Source organism: Brassica napus, chromosome A6 (assembly GCF_020379485.1).
Source record: "Brassica napus cultivar Da-Ae chromosome A6, Da-Ae, whole genome shotgun sequence".
Lineage (NCBI taxonomy): Eukaryota > Viridiplantae > Streptophyta > Magnoliopsida > Brassicales > Brassicaceae > Brassica > Brassica napus.
This window is the reverse complement of record NC_063439.1, coordinates 22,672,834-22,697,238: the sequence shown is the minus strand read 5'-3', so window position 1 is coordinate 22,697,238 and position 24,405 is coordinate 22,672,834. Positions and strand designations below refer to the sequence as shown.

General features: G+C 38.2%; 4 protein-coding genes across 5 annotated transcripts; all 4 read right to left on the bottom strand.

Annotated features, from left to right (window-relative positions):
• Window positions 1-1,499: 1,499 nt before the first annotated feature.
• On the bottom strand, window positions 1,500-4,390 carry LOC106396488 (calmodulin-binding protein 60 G-like). Of its 2 annotated transcripts, XM_048735177.1 has the most exons (6): window positions 4,140-4,390; window positions 3,964-4,039; window positions 3,027-3,555; window positions 2,784-2,944; window positions 2,324-2,678; window positions 1,500-2,226 (listed from the first exon to the last, which is right to left on the bottom strand). In XM_048735177.1, exons 1-6 carry the CDS (start codon window positions 4,214-4,216, stop codon window positions 1,733-1,735), a joined length of 1,692 nt encoding a protein of 563 aa, XP_048591134.1. In that variant the 5' UTR covers window positions 4,217-4,390; the 3' UTR covers window positions 1,500-1,732. The 2 variants fall into 2 exon arrangements, with proteins under 2 accessions (XP_048591134.1, XP_048591135.1); XM_048735178.1 differs by lacking the exons at window positions 3,964-4,039; window positions 4,140-4,390 and adding an exon at window positions 3,629-3,685.
• Window positions 4,391-7,495: 3,105 nt separating this feature from the next.
• Window positions 7,496-13,049, bottom strand: LOC106390349 (lon protease homolog 1, mitochondrial). The gene is made up of 19 exons (XM_013830791.3): window positions 12,586-13,049; window positions 12,153-12,218; window positions 11,464-11,649; window positions 11,312-11,377; window positions 11,183-11,224; window positions 10,963-11,085; window positions 10,778-10,876; window positions 10,633-10,698; window positions 10,446-10,532; window positions 10,318-10,357; window positions 9,991-10,153; window positions 9,698-9,822; window positions 9,459-9,589; window positions 9,254-9,358; window positions 9,061-9,174; window positions 8,805-8,972; window positions 8,601-8,702; window positions 7,896-8,528; window positions 7,496-7,809 (listed from the first exon to the last, which is right to left on the bottom strand). The coding sequence occupies exons 1-19, from the start codon at window positions 12,985-12,987 to the stop codon at window positions 7,627-7,629; spliced, it is 2,901 nt and encodes a 966-aa protein (XP_013686245.2). The 5' UTR covers window positions 12,988-13,049; the 3' UTR covers window positions 7,496-7,626.
• Window positions 13,036-17,638, bottom strand: LOC106395475 (protein SEMI-ROLLED LEAF 2-like). The gene is made up of 15 exons (XM_048781665.1): window positions 17,504-17,638; window positions 17,261-17,335; window positions 17,049-17,164; window positions 16,834-16,948; window positions 16,590-16,718; window positions 16,298-16,515; window positions 15,181-16,216; window positions 14,941-15,090; window positions 14,779-14,857; window positions 14,572-14,696; window positions 14,292-14,483; window positions 14,084-14,218; window positions 13,854-13,979; window positions 13,561-13,758; window positions 13,036-13,346 (listed from the first exon to the last, which is right to left on the bottom strand). Exons 1-15 carry the CDS (start codon window positions 17,636-17,638, stop codon window positions 13,254-13,256), a joined length of 2,922 nt encoding a protein of 973 aa, XP_048637622.1. The 3' UTR covers window positions 13,036-13,253.
• A 1,684-nt stretch (window positions 17,639-19,322) lies between these two features.
• LOC106396274 (threonine--tRNA ligase, mitochondrial 1-like) lies at window positions 19,323-23,672 on the bottom strand. Its single transcript, XM_048735176.1, has 20 exons — window positions 23,380-23,672; window positions 23,055-23,292; window positions 22,913-22,972; window positions 22,701-22,793; window positions 22,488-22,562; window positions 22,276-22,404; window positions 22,102-22,191; window positions 21,927-22,015; window positions 21,754-21,850; window positions 21,594-21,680; window positions 21,380-21,464; window positions 20,997-21,091; window positions 20,866-20,898; window positions 20,699-20,785; window positions 20,517-20,609; window positions 20,344-20,436; window positions 20,040-20,261; window positions 19,867-19,938; window positions 19,710-19,781; window positions 19,323-19,607 (listed from the first exon to the last, which is right to left on the bottom strand). Exons 1-20 carry the CDS (start codon window positions 23,628-23,630, stop codon window positions 19,512-19,514), a joined length of 2,157 nt encoding a protein of 718 aa, XP_048591133.1. The 5' UTR covers window positions 23,631-23,672; the 3' UTR covers window positions 19,323-19,511.
• Window positions 23,673-24,405: the final 733 nt, after the last annotated feature.

The window sequence follows — 24,405 nt, the reverse complement described above, 5'->3', positions numbered from 1 at the left end:
AAAATGTTTTTTTTTAATTTTAAAAATATTTAACAACATTTTTCTATATTTATAAAAAATTATAATTTTGTATACATATATATATATATAAATCATATATAATAAAAATTTTTATAATTTTTATAATTTTTATAAGTTTCCAGTAATAAACTATGTATAATAAAAGGTCTAGTAGTTTTTTTTAAAACGTTTATAAAACCTTTTGTAAATATATAAATGAAAACATTAAAAATAGAAATGATTTGAAAAGATTTTTGATGTATTAATTTTTTTTTAGGTCTGAGGATGTACCCCGCCCCGCAGCCCGTCTTCGATGTATTTCGGTGAGCAGTTCCCGTGCATCGGGATCGTCTCACGAACAAAACTCGGTTCCCGCATATATTCCCGCTCCAGCTCCCGCTCCAGAAGAAGTTCAACGCCGAGATAATGCAGAAGCTAGATCGTTTGATGTCTTTGAGTTCTTAGTTTTTTTCTGCTTTTTAAAAATTTCTGAATGTTTTTTTTCTATTTCGGTTTGTATGAATTTTTAACTTTCTGAATATATTTTTTTCTATTTCAGTTTGTATGAATTTAAATTCTATAATATTATTGGTTTTAAATTTCAGATTTTATTTATTTATTAATTAATTTTTAATATAAAAAATATATATAAAAATGCAAAATTAATTCGTATTTAAAATTGATATATTCCGACGAATTGAGGGCATCAGACTATACCGACGAACGAAGTCCTCGGAAAATACCGACGGAAATGGTTCCTCGGAAAATTCCGACGAACCATTATCCGTCGGTATTTTCCGAGGACTCGGTTCGTCGGTATTGTCCGAGGGACGTGCTCCGTCGGTATATAGTTTTTTCGATGAACTCTGGTCTCGTGTGTCCGCATCGGAATATCGTCGGAAGTTCGTCAGAATGACGTTTCTCGGTATTCGTCAGAAAGTCGTCGGAAGGTCTGACGAAATTCCGACGAATCTTTTTTTTCCGACGAAATTATACCGACGGACTGGTTCGTCAGAAATTCGTCAGAATCAGTGTATTCCGACGAATTTCTGACGATTTCGGCCATCAGAATCCCCATGTTTTCTTGTAGTGGCGCTCTGGGTTTCGGTTGAAAGTTGTAGGAACTATATAACAATCAAGGTTTGAGGGCGTATGGTAGCTCGCGGCAACTAATCGGCTTTTCATCTATTTTTCAGGTTGTAAGGTCCAAGCCCGTCTCGCTTTTATACTGTTTAACCGCTTGTGTTATGTTGCTCTTGGTCCGTTCCACTGTTGTTGTTTAATTTTCGCTACTAGTTACTCTATGTAAAGTTTCCAAAACTTAAAATATGTATAATATCTAACATTTTACAAAAAAAAAGAAAAAAAAAATCTGGTTTATGTGTTGGACCTAGCTTTTGTGCCCCGCAAGAACCCTTTGAATATTTTTATATAGCATGTAAATGTTACAGCGTACAAGCCCTTGTCAATAAAACTCTATCTATCTAGGGCACGACAAATACTCGAATATATAAAACTGTTAACTGATTTGGCCATGTACAGCCCTTCCTTTTTCTTAATATATATCATACATGGATGGTACACACAAAGACTAATCCCCGTGACTTATTAAACCATTGAAACAGTCAATGGCCGGGATCCATTTTTCTAATCTTACTCTATCAAAAGGAAAATACACGCACACATATACATTAGATACACATCTTTTTTGGGCAGCAAGAAACCTCCAAATCTAATACAACAGGCAAGGCTTCTTACAAGCTTTCCCTCGCTTTCTAGCACTTGTGTGTCTCCAAACTTGTCGGAGCTTGAAAGCTGCCTTAACCTTGCACCACCTGGCTCTCGGAGATCCCCCAATGTTTGCAATACGAACATCATACCCAGCTTCTTCCGTGCCAGACACGCTAACACACAAATTGTTATACTCTTGTTGCTCCCAAACCGCCGCACCAGGTGACCAGTTAGAGGGCATTTCGTGATGGTGATGATAAGCAAAACCGTTCTCATCCTCGTTGTTTTTGTTATAACCTCTTGACACCACGCTTTGTAATTCGTCATGTACCATATCGTGTTGATTTACCCTAAAGCTGTTTCTGAAAGTCGGTATGAATGTTGGGTCGATATGAAATGTTTGGGATGGTGAGTTCTCGAAACCCATCAGCATTTCGGGTTGGGAAGTGGAGCATGCACCTGTGAAGAAAGCATGCATCGAAGTGTCTGATGGCCCTGAACATTAAAAAAGATCCGATTAAGTTAACGACTATGTTAAGATATATTTATATATCAAAATACTTTAGACCGTGACAAGAATAAACTTGTATACCTTGAAAGTCCATGTGCTGCTGGAATCCAGGACCAAATCCAGGATTCTGCTGGCACTGTAAGGACCTTTGTGGATGATCCGCAAAGGTCCTACTGTCCCTAAAGCGGCTAATGTTTTGATAAGCTTCACGCTTCAACTGGTCCAGCTGATAGCTAGGTAGCTGATCCACGTTTCTAAGAACACCGCCGATGAACACTTTGGTCACTTCATAAACAGAGTTGAAGACAAGTGATACGTCGTGACCGGTTGCGTCGTAGATGTAATACTCTGTTTCATCCAAAACGCAACACATCGCGTGGGATACAATTGATTCCCATATTTTCTTTGAGATCCCTCCACCAACACCAGCAAGTATCTAATCATTTAAAAAAAAATAAAGAATTATATTTCTGAAAGATTTGGAGATTATAAATTCATTTCAGTTATTTTAGGCTTTTAATTAATCTTTAATTAATCTTACATTATATAACTCGTTTGGATCCTTTGCATAGCAACGGCGGAAGTCCTTGACAGTATAAATCTCCCGTTCAGCTAAACGCAACGCTGAAGCGCCATCTTTCCCGATTTTCTCCAGTCTCCAAACCTCGTCACCGGGGTACGGAGGATGATGTTTCTTATAAGCTGCATAACCAAAAAACAACAACAATGAATATAACGTTTGAACCGCGTCTACAAAACGCAGTAATTATCTCTAGTTACTTACATTCTCCACGTTGGTCTTTACACTTAAACGCTTCACTTCTAGCCTCCACGGCTCCATCACCGGTTAGTCTCGCACCTAACCGGAACTTCCGACACCTAGACCATATCGAGTTATCCGTGAAAGCGATGGAGACCACTCCAACACCGTTCTTAAGAGTCAACGTTACATCTCCGGCTAGTAACGGACGTTTCCCTTCGCGTGGTTTTAGAATATACCGTTTGAATAAGTCAACGGTCCAGCTTTCCTCCGTGAAGTCAGCGTTCAGCGGCACGAAGTCAACTCGAGAAGACGAGAGCGGTCCCGAGACGACTCGAGCGTTCGTGGCTGCTTCCACTAGCTCGATAGCTAACGGGAAACCGTTCTTGGGTTCGATCTTGGCTCCAGTGAATATCGACGGCGGCGGCGAGTTTATGAACCGCAGTTTGAATCTTGAACGCGAAGACGGCGTTTCCGAACGCGGTCGCTCGATTTGGGACCACGACGAAGAGAGGTGGTGTTGTTGAATAAGACGTTCAAGCTCCTCCCGAACCTAAATCATAAAACATTAAGATAATTAATCATTAACCGCATATCATCACGTTCATGTGCATACAAACGATTACACGTATTTTAGTTATATGTAGATTAGTAGATAACTCGATCATTATAAGAGTACTATACTTATTGGTTACTAGTATATGATTATACTTTGATATATACTATAGTAACTCAGGTCCAACTAGACTCAGGGAGACGGGGACCATTCATTGTTGATACGTACGGAGCCCACTTAATTTTAAACCATAGAAATTTAAAAGGGACACAAGAGAAGAAGAGGTCGGTCAAAACTGGTGGCTATGTATATAGGAACGGGTTACATTTAAATAAACCTTTGATTAATTAGGTGATTTATGCGCGCAGAGTGAATAGTTTAATCGAAGACGATGAGAAAACTCACAATTTTTCTGAACATGTTCTCCATATGAACCATGATTTGGTTATTTGACATATGTTTCATGACTTTCTTCACGGCTCTGTAAAGGGTTTACATGAGAAAACAAAACTCAATCAAAATTCATCCAGACAAAGAAATAAAAATTTAATGCGTCTTGTAATAAGATAGAAGAAACTCACGTCTTGAATGTTAATTTATGAGCTTTTAAACCACTGTACCCACTAGCCCCATGAAAAGGGCGGTCTCGCATCTTCATTGATCACTTTTGGTTTTAAAGAAATTGGATTTAAGCTCTTAAAATATTTTATAGGTTCCTTTTTTCTAAAGAAGAAAGAGATATTTTGTGTGTGTGTGTGAGAGAGAGGGAGAGGAGAGCAATGAGATGAGTTTGAGAAAGTGTAGTTAGGTGATGGTATTATAAAGGATTTGAGAATTGACGAAGTAGCACTTGAAACTTCGAGGAAGGTTCGTCGTTGCTCGGAGAGTTTAGTAGTGCTTATTCATCAACCACGGTAGCGTTGGTTACTTAATTTTTTTCTGGTTTGTTAATTAGTACTACATAAAGTCACTCATAAGCGTCATATATTGATACGTCACTCAATCAGCTGGTGGAGTCGTTTCGTACAAAAACTAAGATCAATTTGTAATTATCTATATATAGAATAGACACTTGATCCGGCCAAACCAGTACTATATATATATATATATATATATAAATCTATAGATAACGGTTTTTGAAAACGTCCCTGCATATTGGAATAGTCGGATATAAAGTGGAGTAAAAAGATTTAATAATTTCAGTATATTCAATTCTTTTGTCTTCAACTTTATATATTGTTGTTAAAACATACACCCGACTGTCGAAAACAAGAACGAGTATTGCAAGCGTATCAGCCAAAGAATAATTGCAAGGGTATTATGCCTTACACCCCACAAAAAAAAATATTATGCCTACAATCTTTGATGTTATCAATATTAATGTTGATTCCGAAATGACCTAAATTGGTACACCAGTAAAAATCTACATTCGTTGGCTGAATAAATGTTTTAGTGCAGTGATATTTAGGATTTGAAAAACTGTGTTTAGTAGATAAAAATTAAAGAAATTTTTTACCAAAAAAAAATTAGAGAAAAATAAAAGGATTTTTAAAATTGTATAAATATATATATATATGGATTAAAAAGTTTTAAATTAGCTAATTCACATTTTAACATATACCCTAAAATATGTATTTGCTTTGTGTTTTCTTTTTAAACATTTTCTGTTTTTTTTTTCTTTTGTGTTTGATTAATGGTTCGTGGTCAGATATGGTTGCTGTTGTTCACTTTTTAGTTTTAATCCTGCATTCATGTTTTACAATTGCATCTAACTAGAATTGGGTAATTCACCAAATTTTTGTTTAGATATCTCAAACAAAGCTAGGGTCGTCAACAGTAAGCATATAATAGAAAAAAATGTAAAGATAATATTCTCCAAATCTATCAAAGTAAAATTACAATTGTATTTTTACCTGAATAGCTTTTGATCAAATGAGAAAATGAAATAATTCAATTTAGAGCATTTGAAAATCTATATATATTTATTTTGAAACAAGCATTTGAAAATCCATTTACCATCCAAATGCCGTACGTTGACATAGGCGTTGACAAACCTCGATCTTCGACTAAAAGCACATCGACCATAAAAAGACCACGCTTATTAGGTGATGGCATAACGCGTTTTTAGTTATTTACTATGATCATATATGAACATTCAACCTACATATATTTTATGTTCCAAAAATTGGAAGGATAGATGTAGAAAAATAATGGCATATTTTTTTTCTCTTCATCAACGCGTTATACTGATGGACAATCTGCTCTGATGAAAACCAAATAAAACGACTAATTTGTCCAAATCTCATTCCTAGTTCAGTGATACAAACAAACATCCCCATCGAATATAAAATAAGGAAATATGTTTACTTCTTTTTCTTTGTCGATTGATTCATTTGATAAAATATGATACAATTTACGAGTTGTAGATATTTACATTGGAAAAATGATTTATTTAAGAAATACATTAGTCTAATATAGTTAAAAAAAAAATTCAAGGTAACCTTGAACAACCATCTCTTGTTAATGTATCGAACCATGTTTTTTTTTTTGGTAAAATGTTAAATTAACCATGTTCTTTTTAGGATTGGTTCAGTTACAAATTTACGTTTATCATATAGTTTCATGTTTTATACTCCGAAAATAGTGGTCTGGGATCAAATCTCAGTTCCATATATATTAGATTGGATTAAGAATAATCATTAATTACGTTAAACCTAATTAATAAAGGAAGTTAATCACATAGAAGAACAATAGTTCTACGGACATGTCAGTCTCGGACTCTTAGTTGCCCAGTTGACATATATATATCGGTTGCATAGCGATAAATTTTGTAGATGGCTTTTTAAAAGATTGGCAAGTATATATATATGTAAATAATTTTCTTGGAAAATATTGAGAAGGAACCCTTCTGGGGTCAAAAAAATATCACGAGAAACTTTCTTCTTTATTTTTGGTAAAAATCACTAGAAACTTTCCTGCCAAGTTCGAGGAAAACCGAAGGGAAACTAAGAGAGGCCGAATAGTCAACTAAACTATTTTGATTGATATATCTAAATTTGATCGAGCCATTTCATTACCCAATCACTTTTGACGTGTCTTTCATATATACTTTTATTATAACCTTCACTGGTTATTGAACTTATTGTTGAATGTGCTATCGTATCTTGTAATTGTTATATCATAAATCGTTCTAGAAATCGAGTCTCAAACTAGCTACTTTTACACCTTGGTCAGACTTTTTTTTTATGAAAGCTATATTTAATATGGTAAATCAGTTTTTTCGAAAACAAGAAAATTTATAGAAAAATGTATTTAAATCGATACCCTATTCGATCGACTGCTCCAAAGAGGGCCCTGCTAAAAATGTTTTGTTCTTCAGATATATACCTCATGAATGAGTCAGAGTACATATGTAGATCGACGTTAGATTTTCCTGTTATTTTGAATTAAATACTACCAAACTAAGCATCCAGGAAGTTTCAACTACATCTACATATATAAGACGATAGATTTTCTTTTAGATACTATTTTTGAAACTTGTTTCACAGGTAACTTGCATGGTAGCACGTGACATTCCTTCTATAGGTGTGCGTTTAGCCGAGACGAAAGGAGATTAGGAGAAGTACCTTAGAGCACGATTTATTTTATTTTTTGTCGACAGCACGATTTTATATTTGTGCATAAGATTCAAAGGTTAATGACGCATGTGCTTCATGACCGGAGATGGTATGGGGCCAAGAGTCACAGAAAATATCATTCACCTCTAATTGTATATAGAGAGCTGGGGGCCAAAAAAAAACTCTTCCCTGGAGCAAGAATCCATCAAATGGGATGCAAGAATCTGGAATCTACATGTTAAACGGATCAGAAGGGGTGAAAACTTGATCAAATGTAAATGGTTGTGATTTGATGGTGGCTTGAAACCAGGCAAACATGATTGGCAAAAGGAAATGGCTGTGATTTCATTTGTTCTGTATTGTCTGCCTGGATAAATCTTTCTCAAGATCGAATGAAATGCAAATAAACTGTTAACGTGAGTTCCGAATTCAACGTGAGTTCTGAGTTATATCAGTCTTGTTGTTTGTCATAGCCAAAAGCAAGCTCGAAGATCTTTCCATAGTCATCCACAAAGTGAACATCAAGCCCTTCTTTCACATTCTCCGCCAGCTCTTCAAAGTCTCTCCGGTTTGCCTCTGGAAATATGATAGTCTTGACCTGACTCCGCCTCGCCGCTATGGTTTTCTCCTTCACCTGAAATGTTTTTAAGTAAGAAACTTGCAGCAACCCAAAAAAGCATTAATAGAATGAGAGAAGTCCAGAGTAACTAACTAACTTACCCCACCAATAGGAAGAATTCTACCGGTTAAAGTGACTTCTCCGGTCATTGCAAGGTCTTCTCTAACAGGTTTATTCATGGCAAGTGATAGCAATGATGTAATCATGGTGCATCCTGCACTTGGACCGTCCTTGGGGGTGGCTCCCGCAGGAACATGGAGATGAAGCTTGGAGTTTGCAAAGAACAGATTCTCTGGTTCTTTCTCCAGCAAGATCTTTCTGGCGACGGTGTGAGCAATTTGTGTGCTCTCTTTCATTACATCGCCGAGCTGACCCGTTATATTCAGTCCACCTTTACCATCTCCTTCCTCCACAACGGTTGTCTCTATGTACAACGTTGAACCACCCATGGATGTCCAAGCTAGACCCATCACAACTCCAACCGGTGTGGGCTCATAGATCTTTTCTGCGTGGAAAACAGGTTTGCCAACATAGTCTGCAAGGTTTGATTCATCAATCATAACTTTTTCAACAGATATCTTCTTGGTTTCAGCCTCCTCTTCCTTTGATTCTTTAGCAGCGTCCTTCTCTGGTGATTCAACGTCGAGCTTGGCCACAATTTCAGCTTCTTCGACATCGGTTGTAACTGCAGGCTCTGCTGGGACTGCTCCTTCGCGCACTAGTTTAAGAGCAATCTACAAAAGAAAAGTTAGATTTTGAGGGATTGAGTAAACAAATAATCCATGGTCTTGCAGCAAAAAATTTACCTTACGGTAAATCTTCTCAATCTGTTTCTGGAGATTCCTAACACCTGCTTCTCTGCAGTAATTTTCTATCAAGGAAAGAAGAGCTGCATCACTCACATCAACCTGCAAAGAAAGTATGTGGTTCCTTGACAATTTACTCAAACTCTCTTTGTTCTATCCAAAGAGAAAACTGGAGGCAAATGGAGAATAGGATGAGAGTGAGACCTGTTCTGGCTTGATGCCACAATCTCCACGTGCGTTTTTTTCCAAATAGTCTCTAGCGATGTGAACTTTCTCATCAGTAATATATCCAGCAATACTAATCACCTCCATCCTGTCTAGCAGAGGATTGGGAATCATGTCTATCACATTTGCAGTGCACACAAATAAAACCTGCAGGGAAATGAATCAGCAACTAAATAGAATCACATGAAACAAAATAGTATTCCATTAATTGGTCACTGATCATATTAATAATAACCTTTGATAGGTCAATGGTAACGTCGAGATAGTGATCCAGAAAATTTGCGTTTTGCTCTGGATCCAGAAGCTCCAACAATGCACTGGCCGGGTCACCAGCATGGCCTTTCCCAAGCTGCCGAGAGAAAATAAAAACAATATCATTTGCAGAAAAAATTGACTTAAGCTAAGTAGTGGTTATACAGTTTTGTTACCTTATCAATCTCATCGATTAGAACAAGAGGATTTGCTGTCCCCACGCTCTTAAGACATTGCACCATCTTTCCTGGCATGGCGCCAACATATGTTCGACGATGCCCCTAAACATGTTATTTTACGTGAATGGTTTATTGTTTGTCGGGCCATAGTTCAGTAATAAAGGTTTGACAAAGATTTGCAAGCAAAGAGATAGTGTTATACCTTAATCTCAGCGACATCTCCTAACCCTCCAACAGAGAACCGGAAAAATTTGCGATTAAGAGCACGTGCAATGGAACGACCAATACTAGTTTTACCTACTCCAGGAGGGCCAGAGAGGCAGATGATTTTCCCTGGTCACACATTTACCCAAATCTCAGTTTATAATCTAGGACAGGTTCTTTCTCATCATTCAAGATCAAATCATAAAGGGGCCCAACTACTGTTTAAGTAATTCAAACCTTGTGAAGTGCCTCTAAGCCTTCCAACTGCAATAAACTCTAGTATTCTTTCTTTTACGTCAGATAAGCCATAATGATCCTCGTCAAGAATTTGTTGTGCCCGCACAACATCGAAGTTTTCATCACTGCAGAGTTAATAAACAAACTCCTCAATTGTTAACACAAAACAAATATAAATGGTGCCATAAGATGAGAATAAATCATCCATGATCTTTATCAGTCTCTCTCATACCATAAGACTTACTGCTGTACTTGAGAAAATAAAAATATAAGATAAAGCAAGAGTAGTAAACCTGTAATTTCCCCAAGGCAATATGGTCAGCCAATCAAGGTAGTTACGGGTCACGTTAAACTCGCTTGAACTCGCCTCTAACAGCTGCAGTTTTGTAAGCTCTTCTTCTATGACTTGTAATATATGCGCTGGAATATTAGGCTCAATCCTTTCCTTAAACTTTCCTGCAGCAAAGAAGGGACAATAAGTTGCAGTTCGGAATCATACCAAAGACTCTGACGCTTCATGAATGCAGCATGGTGATCCATAAGGCAGTAAGATTATATATCTCTTATGATGATTTAAAATGAATACATGGAACTGAAGATACTTTTCAGTTAGTACTGACCAGACAGTGCAGATTTGTCATCTGTTTCCACACCAAGCTCCTGCATTGGATCACTTTATGAATTAAAATGAATCTCTCAAAAATACGCTATATACCAAGAAAAAATTGTGAAGCGGACCGAAGAATACCTTCTTTATAGCCTTGAGCTGCTCATTTAGCAAGTAACGGCGTTGCTCACCGCTAATTTTGTCTTCAATTGCTTTTGCTATGGTTTCCTGTAAAAGGCTCAAAACATAAGTATCTATTCACATCAAACAGCTATCGGATAAGTAGCTCCTTAGTTGTAACACACAAGAATGTAATAAAATGAAATACCTGAATCTTGCTAATTTCCATTTCTTTTTTCATCAATTCCAGCGTTAACCGCAGCCGTTTATGAACCTGGATCAAGAATAAAAGAGATGAGAGATTGACCGAGCATCGAATACCATACAGTTGCAGTAATATTGAAACTACTTACATCCAGTTCTTCAAGAACTTCTTGAGTTTGATGCCTATTTGCACCACATATTGCCGCTCCAAAATCGGCTAACCGTGGATAAGTGAAATCACCTATATGCTACACAAATTTAAAAGACATCATCAACTAAGATACTTGTATCCTAAAACTTTTTTACCTGCGCAAGTGAAAAATCATGAACATACCTGGGTATATGTCTGGACGTGATCTCTCCAGAGTGAGCTTGTCTTTAACACATCCCTAAGCGTTGAAATAACTTCAAAGGATGTTGCCTTGATGACATCATCGTCCATGTCAAACGGCTTATCCTGCAAAAAAGAAAAAAGGTTCATGCTTTACAGAAATTGGAAAAGGAGAACCAAACAGAAGTCTTTACATCATACGAGGAAAAAGCATAGAATTTACCTTAAGATGATCGACTTTGACCGTAAGTGGTTCTTCACTCACCTGAATAAATGACACAACTTTCTCCATTAAAGAAGTGACTTGATAAACCAAAGAACACATGTGAAACATGATACTCTACCCACTTACCATCTCTGTTATGCGAAGCCGTCTGTGACCAACGAGGATAACTTGGTCCCCTTGGATACTTGAAATCTGGAAAATCAGCAGGGAAATCGTAATGCTAGTCATGTCTAATGATTTTATCACTTGGACACCAAACAGACACAGCAACACGATACCTGAGCAAGTGTGCCAACTTCGTGAAGCCGTTCAAGCAAATCTTTTCCTTTCAGCTCATTAATGTTTTTCTCTGTCTCGGTGCTTGAAGATGAATCAGTTGATGGGGCATCCTTCAAAAGGAAAGCTCCAGCATATGGAGCTTGTCTTCTTCTGCTCTCTTGTAAGGCTGCGAGTACTTTAGGATCCTGAAAAAAAGTATAAAGCACATGCTGGTCAGAGACCAGAAATATCTGACATCTCCCAGGCCAAGGTCAGAGACGTAAAATATGACAACTCCCATAACCAAAGATAAGGTTATCGCTATGGCTGGAGATAAGTAGTTTCAGCTAACTGTCCAAACTCATCAAATGACTCATGCCGGAAATATTACAATACAAAAGAAAGAGGTTCCAAATCAACATTTATGCATCAAATGCAGCTAAAAATTATCTTATATGCAGCAATACAACCAGTAGGCATTTCACATTATACGTGGTTTTCAACTCATTTCTCTCCAGTTTTTCTTGTAACTAGGAGTCTAGGATAATCAATGACCCTGGCTCTAATAAACACAAGAAATACCAGAGTCTAGTGCTAAGACTATCACTTCAATTCAGAGAGAATTCGATAAGATGTACGAGGTCTAAACAAGACACATGCTTTGTATAATGCACTAAGGCCATAAAAAGGATGAAATGAATAGGCAAACCTTGACATAGATTGGCATGTAAAACCCAGGAAAAAGAGGCCTATGCGGCACCGGCAATGCTAGAACCTGCAATTAAACAAAGAGAAACATAAAAGCCGATGTTACAAAGCTCACAAAAGCCACTAGTTTTGCTCAAATCCAGATTCAAAAACGCTATCTACGCAATACAAAACCACCGTGGATGCTTCAAATCCCCCTCCCATTAAATAGAACAAAGACGAAAAGCATCTCATTACCAGCATCCAAGTCATTACACTTACAAACAACACAATCTAGCCCACTTGAATATAACTAAAGCTTACAACTTTAAAATTCATTTCAACAAGAATGAGGTTGAATTAACCAACGATCCAATAAAGTCACAACCTTTACGCATTTCCCAGGGAACAACAACAAAAAAAAAACCGAGCCTTTGAGTACAAATTGAGCTAACCGTTAAACAATCCTCCGGTCTAGGGTTAGTGGACACAATCGCTGACGAAGATTTCGAATCAGCTACCTCAGCCTCGGCCTCAGCTACCTCAGCCGCCGCCGCCTCTGCGTCAGACGCGCTATCGGAGCAGAAGAAAACACGGTGACCCAGGGAACTCGATCTCCGATTCAACCCGGTGAGCTGACTCAGCGCTTTGAACAGCGGAGACTCCACTGCGCGGGGCCCGGGACGAATCGCCGGAGTCAGATGGTGGACTCGAGAAGAGAAAAGCTTCAACATTGCTGGAGAGGAAGAGGAAGAGGATCTGAAGTTGAGGTTTGTTACGCTTAGCTTTTTAGGCAAGAAAACATTTGAGAGTTGTGGAGAAGCTTGGAGACGGAGGTTAGTATCAAAGCCCTTCATAAACCCCCACGACGCAAAATCTCAGCTTTATAGGAACAGAGATGACCAAACGGTGTCGTTTAGGGTCGGTCTCGTTCATTAGTAGCTCAAGTTTTGATGATTAAAATTAAACTTCCATTTAAGACAAGAACGCAAATGGTTTTCAACTACTGATTCTAAATCATTACACGCTGTGTGCTTGGCCTAGATAGTTAGCTCTACAAAACCCCATATCAATAGTGCTAATATCTACGTGAGAGTTTAGTATTCATCTAAGTTTAATTGAATCATCTTCCTGCTGCTTTGAGGAAATTGTCAAAGGGACTAGTTGGAGGCAGACTCATCATGGACCACGATTCTCTCCTATTATCTTCTGTTACCTGTATAACATTAATACTCATATGTTATAAGACCTTTCTCAAATGATAAGAGTTTCAACGTTTTTCTCTTGACTAGGCCACATATGGGATCATAAAGTTAAAAGACCTTTCTCTTCATTATTGAGGACAAGAGTACATTAAGTGTAGCGAGACTGAAGTAGGTTCTTTTAGATGCAATATTAATATTTGTCTGCTTTGATAGGTTGAAAGATACCTTTTCAAGCGCACATGACTCCTCTAATGAATTTCTGTAGAGCCCATTCACCTGGCGGTTCTCGGTGGCCAACCACTTTGAGATCTTCTGCCTTGTCCCAGTCCCAAAGGTTTCGCAGCGGTTTGTCATTGTGTCGTAAGGAAGCGGAGAAGTGGAGACAGATGAGACAACCACTTGACCAGCAGCCACCTCAAGGGCCTAGACAAACAAATTTATGAACCAACCAATGATAAGAAGATACAATATCTACATCAACCAGTTTCTAACTTATGTCGAATACGGTCTACACTTACAGATTCCATGAGCTGGTCAATGCTGATAACTTGAGGAATAGATGATGAAGGGGACCCTCTTGGTTGAAAACGTACAGAGAGTTCACTCGTCACTTCGTCCTCAACCACTGAACCTGCATGTACGTCCTGTAATATAGTAACACAAGCGTAAGATAATAATATTTAACATCCAAGTCTTAAAGAAAATTCAATCTGGTTCTCGACTCTTGAGACTTGAGAGAATACTCTACCTCATCGAAGGGCAGCGATTCCTTAGAGATGCTTTTGTTTGGTTCAAGCTCAATCATAGGCCGTGAACCAAACATGAAAGCATCATCAGGTGTGAATGGCTCAGAGAGTTGCATCTTCACATCAGCTTCGTCGAGCTTAACAAAGAGAATACATGTAACGTTAAATCAGCACAAGAAACACCAGGTTTAATACAATTTAGAGCTTTACCTTTATACTCTTAGATAGATGTTTTGCCACAATATCGGTTATGATAGTGTTGGACAGTTCTACTTTGCTTCTCATCTCAAACAACATCGAAGTAGCCATCTGGTTATCTCCTGAGGATCCAAAATCTTTCATATTTGCATTTGTTCTTACGTGAAGTAGCAAGTCATCGCCAATGAAGAGATACGGATCTACCTGAAACATTTTGAGCACATGATCAAGTTATACACAAACTCCATGGAAAAATATAATAACTGAAATAACACACTGAGAACAAACTCACTTCACCAGGAAGTTGACCCTTCAACACTTCACAGATATGAGGAATTTGATATATTTTGGCAGCGAACATCAGCGTACTTGTGGATAAAGCAAGGATCAACCGCTTGCAAACCGTCGATAATGTGCCTGGCAATGAGGAAAATTTTGAATGCACATAAAGAGATTTCTCAATCTTTGATCAGTTCAAGAGAGTATCATCGATCAGTACCATTATTAAGGTCCAAAGAAAGATTCCTCAGTGAGAAGAGAAGCTGGAAGGCTCGAACAACAAGCCCGTCATTTGTATTCTGCATTTTAAAATTATCATGAGAGGCTCAAGTATAGACTTTTCCTCTATTAAAATGAAAAATATTGAAAACTTTATACTGACCTTTAGTCGCAAGGAAAGAAGCACCAAGCTGAAAGAATGAGCAATAGCTTCAACGTTTGAAGGTGATATATCAGAGAGCGTTGATTGTATCCAAAATGAAGATAACAATTGCCCGATTTGATCTTCAGTAAACTTCATCACTGATGGTAACTGCATCACAATATAGTATCAGACGATTGCATTACCATGTAATGGTCCCTTAGCTTATAATATCCAGTTGTAACCAAAAGAAAACGTTACCGTATCAGCTAGATTCCCATCAATCATGGAATTCAACTTGTGAAAGTTTGGGGAAGATTTGTAGCTCTTAAGATCCTCGTGAGTATTATTATTATAACCGTTCTTCTCAGTCTTGACCCCATCCTTCTCCTTTCTAAGCTTGTCTAATCTAGCAGCGATAGATGTAAACGTGGAGGTTGTATCACTCCTCACTGATGCAAGTCCAGCTTGAGATTGACCAGAACTTGGCAAGAGAATCACAGAGAATATTTCATGCGCTCCCACACGAGTTTCCACATTTGGATGCAGCATTGCTTTTAGAAGCGCGTCAAGAAGTGCGTCTGAGAAAGCCTGTTGTGAACGCATAGATGGCGATAATGCATGAGCGAGAACCAACAGTGATCCAACAGCTGCACGTGAAACAACAACTCCTGAAGAAGGAAGCTGCTCGAGTAAAACAGCCATCATATCGAACAACGCCTGTGTATTACCACCAACTCCTTTGGCTATCTCCCGCAGACAGTCTTCAATAGAGTTTTGAAGCATCACGTTCAAGTTGAGTTCCTTTTCTCCAATAGATCTCGATGCTGCCTGGAAGCTTTTCCTCAGATGCCGGCACAAGTCTTTAACAAAACTTATCTCCCTAAGGTACGAGCTGGTCCTGATCAGCTTTGCTAGACAGCCAGCGACTTGTACGATATAAGCCTTGAGTTCAGGATCACTGGCGACATGCTTGTTGTCAAGATGACGTACAACAGACGATAACACTAACTGCTGAGTCCCTGACATATAAAGAAACATAACTGTGAGACAAAAAAAGCTATGTTCTAACAGAAAAGACAAGGGACAAAGTACATTACCAGAGGTTTCCATCAAGTATGTTGCATCAGACAGAACTATCATGGCCAGACCGTTTGGAGTAGTCCATTGGCGTCTAGAGGTAAAATAGCTAAGCATATGATCCAAGATCTGCCGCAGAGTTGTGCTTTCTTTAGCCAGATCAACCATCCTCTGGAGACAAATCTGTGCCCAAACTTTGGGTGTCTCAGTCTGTTCTCTGAAACAATCAACACTTAAGTAACTGACTGAAAACAAACAAAAAAAGTGACAGCAAAAATTAGAGGATAGAGTTAGTTACTTAGTCAATAGAGCCGGATCTTTTCTTGCAGTTTTCGGTCTGACTCCTGCTCCTCGGCCTTCACATCTGATCACTTCATTCCCCCAGTTACAGTTTTTTTGCTCTTCTTTATCTTCATTGGTCTGAACGATCATGCCTGCCTCGTAATTATCAAGAATGGCATGTACAATCTCATCAACAGCGGCAAAGATATGTGAAAACTCTCCCATAAACCACACCTGATGAAGATACAAACATGATTAAAACCGGATAGAAACTTTTTGGAAGATGGAAAAGAACCAGGTTGTAGTACCATCGCTGAAAGGCATTGCAGGCCAGATGCTCTCAGGCACCGCTTTTGATGTTCATCACCTTCTTCACGAGACAATGAGCAAACTTTACGCGCGAATTTTTCAATGCTGTGCGTGTAAGTTCCATCAACCTATTTATTCGTACCAGATGAAGAGTGAGATACTTCACATTTTCAACATGGAGTAGCATAAGTGTTGAAGCCATTAACTTATTAAATATGTCAAAATCTCCAACTAGGATTTTACCTGACTGTAAATGAACCTTGTCAGTGTCTGGCATCCAAGAATGGTTGGTGTGTCCTGCTTTGAATTGACAAGTAGTTCTGTAACCACATTCAGCAAACTCATAGCGAAATAAGCCCTTAAAATAAGAGGGAAAAAAATACACGTGTGTTAGTAAAAAAAGTTAAGAATGATCCAAATATATAAGTTTTTGTGCATTGGATAATAGAAAGGTTTACATCTGAGCCTTGCAATGGAAAAGCATGTTGTTGTAAGCCTCAGTGACAATAATGATGAACTTCATCTGGTGGGATCGAAGGTCCTTGTAACACATCTTTTCAAGACACTTAGCAATCTGTGACAGCCACATAACAAACACTTAGCAATGCACAAGACTCCACCTTATCAACTAATAAGTAGTAAGATTCAAAAGAGAGAAAAAAAACTATACCTTGGGGATATGGACTGGGTTTTTGGCAGCATACTCGCATAATTTGACAATCTTTCTCTCATTTGGTGCACCATCCTACAGAGAGACCATTAAAGTAGCCAAGCACGTTTTTAAATCCACAAATCAAAACTTATATGCCGCATATTAAGTTGTTACAAATAACACACAAAGAGAGATGCTCAGAAGCAAAGATTGAAAAAGTGGAAACTTTAATCAAATAAGGTGGTGGAAGGAAAGGCTTACAGGGGATTTGGGGAAGATGTCGAGGAGGAGTATCTTGTAACGCTTGACGGGATGTAGAGACCTCGGCCCGAGAGCAGGACAACAAACGAAGACACGCTCGCACGCTGGAAAAACAGTCCTTGAGATAAACCCCATTATGTCTTTCTCTACAAACACTCTGAAGAAGAAGAAAGTGTTGTCTGAGTGTTAACACATGACAAAAGAATCCTAAATCCTAGGGGACACAAAGTTGCTAAGCTAAAGCAATTGCAGGGGAAATTCGAACTTTGGAAATTCAAAACTGTAACTAAAAAGGAAAACTTGTCGAGGTTCAAACATCAAAAACCTAACGAATGTGAAGATAATAGAAGAAAAGTGGGTATGAATCAGAGAAGGGGAATGAGTAAACAGATAAAAGAGATATGAAGACGCATACATACAGAGATCCTTGGGGACGGGTCTCGGGAAAGAGAGAGAGGCCAAGTGAAACTGCAAACGGGTTTTCAGAGAGAAAAGGCGCGTGATTTTGATTACAAACTTGTATTTCGAGAGAGAGAGAGAGAGCACGTGACATGAGATGTGTCTTCTGTTTCTTCTCTTCTTTTGAAACTAGTAAAAAAAGCAGAAGAGTAGCTCTAGCTAGGTCTTCCTGTCTTGTGTCAGAAGCTCCCGTCGATTATATGATATCCAACAAACCAACCAACCAATTTGATTTTGTTGGCAACCAACAGTTTTGAATTTTTCTTTTGTGAATTTGACTCCCACAGTTATTCATTTATCGCAAAATCGTCAAATTATTTTTTAATTGTATACAATTGCCCCCCCCCCCCCTCCCCCCTCGGCTTTACGTAGTCTGATCACTAAAACATCAATTTGTGCTGTGGACCTTTTATTTGCTATTGTCAGGGTTTTACCCCTGCACATTCGGTTTTCGGTTCTCGATTTCGGTTTGTAATTCATTCGAATATTTAGAAGTAGTTTGTTTTTTTTTAGTTTTCGGTTCGAATAATTTTGGTTTTGATTTGGCTCCAGTTTTAGGTTAATTTGAATTAGAAGTCAGATTAAATATCATATTTTTAGGGGAGTTTTATAGACTAAACGCGAGCTTAGAATTTGTATTTAATACTAGGCATGGCGTTTGGTGGACCATACGGTTTCGGTCCGGGTAATTTAGATTTTTGGATTTTCGGTATTATGTTCAGAAGTACCGTTTGGGTTTTACTAATTATCGGATTGGTTTCGGTTCGGTTCCTTCCGGGTTCAGTTCGGATCGGATGTAACTAATGTTTAAAATCGTTCAAAAATATTTTTTTAAACCTTAAAAATTGACAATTTTTTTTCAAAATATAGAAATTATTTACAAATCTAATTAAAAATTAGTTAAACTATCTAAATTAACTAAAAAGTATTCAAATAACAATTAAAACAAACTAAAAAAATATTTTAAATATCCTAAAATATCTAGATCATCTCAAAATATATAAAAACTTTAACATATTTTTTTTTAACAGCAAAAAAAAAAAAATGTTAAAGTTTTTATATATTTTGAGATGATCTAGATATTTTAGGATATTTAAAATATTTTTTTAATTTGTTTTAATTGTTATTTTGAATACTTTTTAGTTAATTTAGATAGTTTAGATGTCAGTTCAGATGTCAGTTCAGTTCGGATTATAACCAAACACCAAAGTACTAAGCTTATAAGTCCCGTTCGGATATTATTGTATAACAGTTCGGATTCGATTTTAGTTTTTCCGGTCGAATCTAGGTTGAGTTAAAAACGCCCAGACTATTTAATACCTTAAGCATACCACCCGAGGGAGAAAGATAGGAAGCAAAATCGCTAGAGAAGTTATGAAACTTTAGAATACGGTTTAATGACAAAAGATAAGTAAACACTTCAATCTGGTCTTACTCTACTTTTGCAAAATAAAATTTGAAAACAAAAACAGTATGTATCAGAAAAAAATAAAGGCTTGAACTTTTTTTGTTTTGGTCGAACAGGCTTGAACTTTTTAAGAGTCCCATCTCATTGATACTCGGCAGTCTTGGTCTTGAATTCTTCCAGCAAATCATCGATGCTCTTCACTGAATGGGCTGCACTGTCTCTTATCCGTACACTCACCTGTCAATTTTCAAAGAACAACAAAACAGAATGGTCTTCAAATGTTCAGACAAAACAAAAATTAGCTAAGCTCCAGAGACCCTGAATAACCCAATCACTAACCTGTCCTGTAGCAGCTTCGGTTTCACCAACTACAAGTATGTAGTTGTACTGCGCAAGCTGAGCTTCACGCACCTACAATCATATCACTCAAGTCAAAATGTTGGGAAACCAGCCAAACACAAAACAAAACTGGAACATGAACGTGAGAACTGTTTACCTTTTTATCGATCTTTCTGTCTGTTATGTCCGCATCAACATAGTACCCAGCTTCATGAATTTGTTCTTTCACCTGTTTAGATGTACAAGAGACGAGAGAAAAGCCAGAGATTATAAGCTGTAGATAAGTCAACAAGAACCACAGGTCATAAGGAGTGTAGCCACGAATCTAACCTTCAATGCATATTCCTCAGATTTCTTCGATATAGGGCACACTATGGCCTGTCGCGGACTTAACCAGAAGGGCCATTTGCCTTTGTAGTGCTCCAACAAGATGGCAAACATACGTTCCACAGATCCCAACACGGCTCTATGTATCATCACAGGTCTATTCCTCTTCGCTTCGTCATCACCTGAGTACTCCAGTTTGAAGCGATCGGGAAGTTGAAAATCGAGCTGGTATGAGGCAACAAGAAACATACAAGTCAATTCATGCACGGATTATAAAAAAAACTTAAAAAGCGTTTGGGACAATAACCTGTAAAGTAGCACACTGAAACTTCCTATTAAGTGCGTCAGAGACAGTGATGTCTATCTTTGGGCCATAGAATGCACCATCCCCTTCGTTCAACTGCCAAAACAACACACTTCAGAATAAATGCGGACGAGTGAATAAACTTTGAGTATTCATTCATCAATACGTGCCCATACCTGCCATGTCTTTCCAAAGGCATCTAGGGCTACCTTGAGATCATTTTCAGCTTTATCCCATGTTGCCAAATCTCCAAGGTACTTTTCTGGCCTCTGAAATTTTAAATTCACAGGTAAATAATGGGCCATAGGAACATATCAGACAAATTATAAAGAATTTGAAGAATTTTCCGATATGGTACCGTTGAGAGCTTTAGCTCATAGGTAAAGCCAAAGATTTTGTAAGCATAGTCAATGAACTCCAACACAGCCTTGACTTCTTCCGTAACCTGCAAACAGATAACATTCTCCTAAACAAAATGGGAGGAAAAGGAGATCCAACATAGCAAGACACAAGTGTATCACAAACCTGATCCTCTGTACAGAATATGTGTGCATCATCCTGAAACAAGTTCGCGATTGTCGTATTAAGCAACAAATATGTAACATGGAACTGTAAAAATAATAAATAAGCAAAGTAAACAAGGATATAAAATATACCTGCTGGAACCGCCGGACACGAGTCAACCCACTAAGGGCTCCACTTGCCTCATTACGGTGCAACACTCCAAAGTCAGCCAGTCTAATAGGCAACTCTACAGACCATATAAGCCGTAAAAAAGAATGTCAGCAAAGACAAATGCTAGACTTGTCAACTTAGTTAGTAAGATTTGAAAAAGGGAAACGTTATCTATATTGTCTGTAACGAGGCAAAAATTATGCTTTGGAGCAAAGTCTTATTCTACTAAAATTAGTACCGAATAATCAACTAGAGTTTTGATAGTCTGTTACGCAGTGAATTTTAATTTTTACTACTAAATACTAATATCATTCCTAATCTGTTTTTGATTATATCAAAATGCACTATTGGAACAAAGTCGCACCTCTGTATGAGCGAACCCTGTGTTGGAACATCAAGCAGTGACCAGGGCAATTCATAGGTTTGAGTCCGAACTCCTGCTTCTCAATCTACATAAGGAACATTCAGAAAAGTCACTCACGTGTTGAATAAAACCTAGGCCAAACATTGGCTTCAAGGGAGAAGCATGCTGAAGAGTCAGAGTCAAGGGGACTCTTAAGCTTTCCATGTACACTTACATCAAAAGTAAACATATTCTCCTTGTAATTTGCAGCATGTCCAGAAGTTTCCCACAGATTCATGTTGTACATATTTGGGGTTATGACCTGCCAGTGCAATGTTAAATTAGCGATCCTAGCTCATCAAGTATGTCAATATGGGATGAGAGCTTAGAAAAACCTCAGTGTAACCCCTTTTCCAGTATTGCTCCTTAATGAATTCCATCAACTTGTTATATACACGAGTGCCGAGTGGAAGAAAGAACCAACTCCCAGGGCTGGAGCTCAAAATGAGTACATATAAGTATAGTGAAACATAAAGAGTAAAATATTGTTCGGTGACATTGAAAGAACCTGAGATGATGACAAAAGAAAAGTTCCTGCTTTTGGCCCAATAGTCTGTGGTCATACTTTTTAGCTTCTTCTAGGAATTGAAGATATTTCTGCAGCAACCAAAATAAAGACAATCGATATTACGCATACTCAATACCCTGCGCAGCAGTCAGAATATTTAAAGAGAATCAGTTACCTTCAGCTGTTTCTGATCTGGATAAGATATCCCATAAACTCTCTGCAAACTCTCACGCTCTTTGTCACCCCTCCAGTAAGCTGATGAGGCCTGAGAAAAAATATTTTGCTCAACACAAGAAACAAAACTAGAATCTGCATAGATGTAATTGCTAGAGAAATAAAAGTAACTCACCCTCAAACACTTGAAAGCTTTCACAAAAGAAGTGTTTGGTATGTGCGGTCCACGACACAAATCAACAAGAGGCCCACATCTATAGACAGTAATGGTCTTGTCTGCAGGTAAATCCTTGATGATTTCAATCTAGATGATTAACAGCAGAAGTATGAGTCCACAAATCAAATTATAACAATTTTAATGAATAATAATATGTAGCTTTAACACACCTTAAACTTGTTTTCAGAAAACATCTCCAATGCCTGATCTTTTGTCACTTCAATCCTTTCAAATGGTTGCGCTTCCTGAGATGTAAATAGAAGAGAATGCGAATTAAAAGTTGGGTGACATACTCATTCGATTCTTACTTAAAAGGTTTGAAAAAAAAATCAATTTGTTTACAACGTATATTAAAACTTACGAGACTAACTAAGAAACAATACCTTAGCAGCTTTCGCAGCACCTGCTTCGATATTAGGGAAGTGATTATCATTCAGCCCCAAGTCTTTCTCATAACATGCATCATAGTAGAAACCCTGCAATAACACAATCGACAACTCACATCAACGATAGCCACTTTCACACAGCATCACAAAGAGCAAGTTTCATCCTTTCGTGTTCTACTCAACAAAACATACAAACAAACTGCTCTTACCTCCCCTCTCGTTGTACATGGTCCAATGCATAGCTTACACCCATACTCCTGCTCAATAGCCTGCACACCAAGATCCAAATCATTCGCCAAGACTAAAACTTTTTAACCATCAAATAAGATAAAACTTAAAACACTCTTTTACCTGACCAAGAATGTGAGCACTCGAGTGCCAGAGAGTGTCCCTCCCTTTATCACTATCAAACTTAAACAGCTCAAGCTTACAATCACCTTCCAACGGCCTACTCATATCCCAAAGCTCATCGTTGACCGACGAAATCAACGCGGAGTTAGCTAAACCCTTCGAAATCTGAGCGGCGATGTCCATCGGAGTCGTCTCCCACTTCTTCCCTTCCTTCACGCTCCCATCCGGCAACGTAATCCTGTCAACACACAAAACAACATCGATCTCTTAAGAAACTGAAAGCTTCGATGAAACAAACCATAGTGGTTGTATAGATTGTGATTACTTGATCGGATCGTGCGGGAGCGACTTGAGCTTCTCGAGCTGATCGGCTTGGATCTGCTCGAAGAGGGTGATGCGCTTGGGGATGACGGCGGAGAGGTACGCCTCGTTCTTTTGATTGCTAGCTGCCATTGATGGAACGGTGCAGAACGAGGAGAGGGAGGCTGAGCGAGAGGGTGGCGGCGAAGGGGGATAAGAGTGAGAGTGAGAAGCAGTGAAACGAAGGATAGAGCGAGCCGAGAGACGGAGGAGCATCAAATAAAGGTTTTTGTTATCTGAGTGAGGAGGCCCTAGGGCTTTTTCATTTGGAGATAAAAAAAAATATTAAACCGGGACAATCCAAACCAGCCTAGTTGAAATTGGGTGGTTCGGTTCGGTTTGGTAGAAATTTAATTTAGGATTAGCCGGTTCCAATCAGAAGTCGACTTCTTCATCAACTTCACAAACAAAACCGGCCAGGGACATAGCTAATTAGCTAAATAGAACATTGCCTTTTCTTATATCAAAAACGTGTTGGGATTACCTCTATTTTAGTTACTAATATGTAAACAACCCTAAATTGTTAAACCAAACTTTTTGTTAAGTTTCTTATTAAATTGTCTTCAATCCTAAAATTTTAAGACATGCACTTGTTCTTCATAAGACTTTTTTTTCTGTTCATAAGACATTTTCTGAGATTTGAGGTAGATTTTATATGCAAGTAAGATTAACTCATGAGTTTATACACCAGTGAGGTTATATAACTCATGATGTCCTTACTGCTTGGAGGGACAGTCACTGCCTCAAATGTTTCTCAAGAAGACATTGCTGCGCTTCTTCCATTCAGATGCTCGCAAGAAGTAACTCAGCAGTTGGAATCTCCGTTCTCAGCTGAAGCCATCACCAATGCTTTCTTCTCGCTTCCCAAAGGAAAAGCCCCTGGCCCAGATGGCTATCCTGCTGAGTTCTTCACTGCCCACTGACGATCAGTTGGATCTGATATGATAAATGCAGTCTCTAAATTTTTCCAGTCTGGTTCTCTACTCAAGCA